At 42.1% G+C, this 6,217-nt stretch overlaps 1 protein-coding gene across 4 annotated transcripts; it reads left to right on the top strand.

Moving 5' to 3' along the window:
* Positions 1-218: 218 nt before the first annotated feature.
* On the top strand, positions 219-4,708 carry LOC127951917 (uncharacterized). 4 transcript variants are annotated; one of them, XR_008152760.1, is made up of 4 exons: positions 219-421; positions 484-700; positions 779-1,168; positions 4,375-4,708. XR_008152760.1 is itself a non-coding variant. In XM_052550066.1 (3 exons), exon 2 carries the CDS (start codon positions 515-517, stop codon positions 1,163-1,165), a length of 651 nt encoding a protein of 216 aa, XP_052406026.1. In that variant the 5' UTR covers positions 219-421; positions 484-514; the 3' UTR covers positions 1,166-1,168; positions 4,375-4,708. The 4 variants fall into 4 exon arrangements, 3 of the variants coding, with proteins under 3 accessions (XP_052406026.1, XP_052406025.1, XP_052406024.1); XM_052550066.1 differs by having other exon boundaries at positions 484-1,168; XM_052550065.1 differs by having other exon boundaries at positions 219-700.
* Positions 4,709-6,217: the final 1,509 nt, after the last annotated feature.

The following is a 6,217-nucleotide window of genomic DNA, read 5'->3' as shown; positions in this document are numbered from 1 at the left end:
GTCACTATATTCTTTTCATTGACTATTTTTGACTTAAAAATCAATTTTATACATCATTGTTTCCGTTTATATAACGCGTGAATATATCCTCTATTGTATTCTACAACAAAAACAATCAGAGCGCCTCGCTATCACTAGTTTTATTTTGATCTCCCGGGTCCGCTATTAGCTTTTAGCCAGTTAGCATCAGCAAGCGTGTTTGCTGCAAACTGCGCTTACATTGCTAATACTCTATTCTCACACATTACCACTGCTGTACTCACTGTTACTTGCTTTAATGGCGGATGAATGTCTCCACTCTGTGCAGCTCGAGCTCGAGGCCGTGGGGAAGCAGATTCGCGACCTGGAACAGAGGCAGGCCAAGCTGAGAGAGCGGAGAGCCGCGCTGGAATCATCCCGGGCTGACGCTCACAAGTCCGGGGTAAGTATACAGCGTGCTGTTAACAGTCCCACCACGTCTACTCCGTGTGTTTCTCTGCGCAGGCCCGGTGCACCCAGGACGCGATCTTCCCAGATGTCCTTCACTGCGACGCCGGGACACCACGGACCCTGGGTGCATCCACAGCGGAGGACGCGAGCCGGGTCCCGGGCGACTACTTCTCCCCCTCCTGCCTTCGAGCTCTCCATCCAGAACCGCTTCGCTCCCCTCCGCGAGACAGGACGCGACGCTGTGATCATCGGAGACTCCATCGTCCGACACGTAAGTGCTACGTTAGCCGAAGGTAAAGTGCACACTCATTGTTTGCCTGGTGCTCGTGTTCTCGATGTTTCTGCGCAGATACCCGCGATCCTGAAGGACGGCGAGAGCCCCAGAGCGGTCGTGCTTCACGCCGGGGTTAACGACACCACGCTGCGGCAGACGGAGACGCTGAAGAGGGACTTCAGGAGCCTGATCGAGACGGTTCGCAGCACGACGCCCACGGCGACGATCGTCGTGTCAGGACCACTGCCCACGTATCGACGAGGACACGAAAGGTTCAGTAGACTTTTTGCTTTAAATGAATGGTTGTTGTCATGGTGTAAAGAACAGAAACTGCTATTTGTTAATAACTGGAATCTTTTCTGGGAGCGTCCTAGACTGTTTCGCGCTGATGGATTACACCCCAGCAGAATTGGAGCGGAGCTTCTCTCTGACAACATCTCCAGGACACTTCGCTCCATGTGACTAGTAAGACAATTCTCAAATAACCATTATGATAAGTTTTGTTCTAACCGCTTAAATGCTAAAGGTACTTGTGCTGTAAAACCTATTAAGACTGTGTCTGTTCCCCGAATAGTGAGGTCAAAATATAAATATAATGTAGGATCTAGAAAAAATCTTATCGTAATTAAACCAGAAAAATGTAAAGTAAATGAACAAAAACAATTTTTAAAGTTTGGGCTCATAAATATTAGATCACTCGCACCAAAAGCAGTTATTGTAAATGAAATGATCACAGATAATAGTTTTGATTTACTCTGCTTGACTGAAACCTGGCTAAAACCAAATGATTATTTTGGTCTAAATGAGTCTACTCCACCAAACTACTGTTATAAGCATGAGCCCCGTCAGACTGGTCGTGGTGGGGGTGTTGCAACAATATATAGTGATATTCTCAATGTTACCCAGAAAACAGGATACAGGTTTAACTCTTTTGAAATACTTCTGCTAAATGTTACTCTGTCAGACATGCAAAAGAAATCTAATGTATCTCTTGCTCTGGCTACTGTGTATAGACCACCAGGGCCGTATACAGAATTCCTAAAAGAATTTGCAGATTTCCTCTCAGACCTTCTAGTTACAGTTGATAAGGCGCTAATCATGGGAGATTTTAATATTCACGTTGATAATGCAAATGATACATTAGGACTTGCGTTTACTGACCTAATAAACTCCTTTGGAGTCAAGCAAAATGTCACCGGGCCCACTCATCGTTTTAATCATACACTAGATTTAATTATATCGCATGGAGTCGATCTTACTGCTATAGATATTGTACCTCAAAGTGATGATATTACAGACCATTTCCTTGTATCGTGCATGCTGCGTATAACTGATATTAACTATATGTCGCAGCGTTACCGTCTGGGCAGAACTATTGTTCCAGCCACCAAAGAAAGATTCGCAAATAACCTGCCTGATCTGTCTCAACTGCTAATTGTACCCAAAAATACACACGAATTAGACGAAATTACTGACAACATGGGCACTATTTTCTCTAATACATTAGAAGCTGTTGCCCCAATCAAATTGAAAAAAGTTAGAGAAAAACGTACTGTACCATGGTATAACAGTAATACTCACTCTCTCAAGAAATTAACTCGTAGTCTTGAACGCAAATGGAGAAAAACTAACTTAGAAGTTTTTAGAATTGCATGGAAAAACAGTATGTCCAGCTATAGACAGGCTCTAAAAACTGCTAGGGCAGAGCATATACACAAACTCATTGAAAATAACCAAAACAATCCTAGGTTTTTATTTAGCACAGTGGCTAAGTTAACAAATTACCAGATGCCACCTGATTCAAATATTCCACCAACGTTAAATAGTAATGACTTTATGAATTTCTTCACTGATAAAATAGATAACATTAGAAATACAATAGCGAATGTAGATTCTACAGCGTCTAACACTTCAGTTTCATCCATCGCACCCAAAGATAAACTGCAGCGCTTTACAACCATAGGACAGGAAGAGCTAAATAAACTTATCACTGTATCTAAACCAACAACATGTTTATTAGATCCTGTACCCTCAAAATTACTGAAAGAGCTGTTACCTGTAGCAGAAGAAACGCTTCTCAATATCATAAACTCGTCGTTAACTTTAGGACACGTCCCAAAACCATTTAAGCTGGCGGTTATCAAGCCTCTTATTAAGAAACCAAAACTAGATCCTAGTGTACTGGCAAATTATAGGCCTATTTCAAATCTTCCATTTATGTCTAAAATTTTAGAGAAAGTTGTGTCTGCTCAATTGAGCACCTTCCTGCATAAAAATGATATGTATGAAGAATTTCAGTCAGGTTTTAGGCCCCACCGTAGCACAGAAACTGCACTTGTTAAAATTACAAATGACCTGCTCCTTGCGTCAGACCAAGGCTGCATCTCATTTCTAGTCTTACTTGATCTTAGTGCTGCGTTCGACACCATAGATCATGACATACTCATAGATCGATTACAAAACTATACAGGTATTCAAGGGCAGGCTCTAAGATGGTTTAGATCCTACCTGTCCGATCGCTACCATTTTGTTTACTTAAATGGGGAGTCATCTCATTTATCATCAGTAAAATATGGAGTGCCACAAGGATCCGTCCTAGGTCCCCTTCTATTTTCAATATATATGTTGCCCCTTGGTAATATTATTAGAAAATACGGAATTAGCTTCCACTGTTATGCTGATGATACTCAGCTATATATCTCAACGAGACCAGATGAAACTTCCCAATTATCTAAGCTAATAGAGTGTGTTAAAAATGTAAAAGATTGGATGACACACAATTTTCTCCAATTAAATTCGAATAAGACAGAGATACTAATTATTGGACCAAAAAACACTACACAGAATCTGGTAGATTACAATCTGCAACTAGACGGATGTACTGTTACTTCCTCTACAGTCAGAAATCTGGGTGTTATATTAGACAACAATTTGTCTTTTGAAAATCATATTTCCAATGTTACAAAAACTGCATTCTTCCATCTTAGAAACATTGCCAAGCTACGAAACATGTTATCTGTTTCTGATGCAGAAAAGCTAGTTCATGCATTCATGACCTCTAGACTGGACTATTGTAATGCACTTCTAGGTGGTTGTCCTGCTTCTTCAATAAACAAGCTACAGGTCGTCCAAAATGCAGCAGCTAGAGTCCTTATGAGGTCAAGAAAATATGATCATATTACCCCAATTTTACAGTCTCTGCACTGGCTACCTATTAAGTTCCGTATCAGTTACAAATTATCATTACTTACCTATAAGGCCTTAAATGGTTTAGCTCCAGCGTACCTAACTAGCCTTCTACCACGTTACAATCCATCACGCACCCTAAGGTCACAAAACGCTGGACTTTTGGTCGTTCCTAGGATAGCAAAGTCCACTAAAGGAGGTAGAGCTTTCTCACATTTGGCTCCCAAACTCTGGAATAGCCTTCCTGATAATGTTCGGGGTTCAGACACACTCTCTCTGTTTAAATCTAGATTAAAAACACATCTCTTTCGCCAAGCATTCGAATAATGTTTCTTTTTAATTGTGAGTGTAGTTGCATCTGTTCAAAGTTGCATTTTTTAGCTTGGGTTAAACTAATTTTACTTTGTTGGATCAGCAGCTATGCTAATGATGTCTGTATTTTGTTTCTATGTTTCGCCACGGGATTTACATCCCGTGGTAACTAGGATTTAAACAAGCTCCAGTCTGGATCCAGAACACCTGAGAAGAGATGATGCTGACCCTCAGAGGACCTCAGATGATGCTGACCCTGAATCAACAAACAGAACTAACAATTATTGCTAAATGTGTGACTGGATCATATAATAACTTAATAATATTGATAGTTCATCGTCTAGCTGACTACGTCTTGTATTATTATTATTATTTTTTTCTAAAATCCTGTCAAATGTGCACAAACTACTAGCTACTACTAAATATTGTAGAAACATAATTTTCTGTAAAGTTGCTTTGTAACGATTTATTTTGTAAAAAGCGCTATACAAATAAACTTGAATTGAATTGAAAAATTCATCTTAGTTTACAAAGTGTCATTTTCACTGAACAGTCAGTTCGAAATTCATCCCTTTGCGCAACCTGGCGGTAGCTAAGCGAATTATTTTAACACGCAACTTAATTCAGTTACTGCCGTGGCGTTATGCGCGGCGGTAAAGCCCATTTAGCTTGTCCTCCTACTGTATAATACAATCTGTTGTCTTCATCTGATGCCTTAACGAATTCAAACTGAATAATATTAAAAAAATTTAATCAACATTGAGGTTTTTTTTTATGTGAATGATGAGACAATTGCATTTGACCACTAAAACAGGAATACCTTTAAGATGTTCAAGACGTTTTGACACTGTGTGACGGTGGAGTGAAGGAAAGGCTGGAAACAAAATGCGAGTTAACAGTTTTTAATGAAAATAAACAAACACAAGGGAACAATGAGGCTGGGAAGACGACAATCCAAGATGGTGGTGAGGAGGTGAGGAATCCGGATGATGGCGGTGAGAAGGCAGCAGGGGAGGATGGCACAGGAACTGCGGGGAATAGAGCCGAAGGTGAGTGTTTGTAGCTGAGTGGAAGTGCATAGAGTGGATGAGGTTCTGGGAAAACACAGACATCCAACGCAGACAACACTGAAGCCGACAAACAGGGTAAACGACATTAAACAATCTCACAAGACGTGAGACAAGCCAATATATAGGGGATGAGTAATGAGTGACAGCTGCTGCTGATGAAAATTAACGGAGACGCCCACAAACTAATCAGTGCAGACGCAAAACACACTTCACCACAAAGTGCAAACACCCAGAGATTTACCAACCGTGACAGTACACCCCCCCCCCCCCATCCAAAAAAGTTCCCAGAAGGGCCTACCTGCTGATCGTAGTCGTCAATAAGGGAGTGATCCAATATGTCCCTAGCAGGTACCCAACTCCTCTCCTCCGGACAGTAACCTTCCCAGTCCACCAGGTTCTGGAATCCTCGTCCCCTCCCTCTCAAGTGCAGAATTCGATTTACCAAATAAGTTGGTTCCCCATCTACGAGACGCGGCGGCGGGGGAACTGGAGTAGGCGGATTAATACATGCATAAAACACGGGTTTAATTTTGGACACATGAAAGGCGGGGTGTATTCTCTTGTACGCAGGAGGTAGCTTTAGGCGGACTGTCACCGGACTAATGATCTTGGTGATAGTAAACGGGCCGATAAATTTGGGAGCTAATTTATTGGAAACAGAACGCAGAGGAATGTTACTAGTAGAAAGCCACACCTTTTGACCCACGACGTAAACGGGAGGCTTTGACCGGTGGCGATCGGCCTTAGCCTTAGTGTGCTCCCTCATCTGGAGCAGAGTCTCACGGGCTCTGGTTCAGGTGTGGTGGCACCTCTGGACAAACGCGTGAGCGGAGGGGACCGCGACTTCAGATTCCAGACTGGGAAAGACTGGTGGCTGGTACCCTACACTACACTGAAACGGAGAAAGGCCTGTAGCTGACACTGGCAACAAATTGTGGGTGTACTC

The sequence above is a fragment of the Carassius gibelio genome, chromosome B3 (genome assembly GCF_023724105.1).
Source record: "Carassius gibelio isolate Cgi1373 ecotype wild population from Czech Republic chromosome B3, carGib1.2-hapl.c, whole genome shotgun sequence".
Classification (NCBI taxonomy): Eukaryota; Metazoa; Chordata; class Actinopteri; order Cypriniformes; family Cyprinidae; genus Carassius; species Carassius gibelio.
Note: the sequence above shows the minus strand (reverse complement) of the source record. Positions and strands in the feature narration are given on the sequence as shown.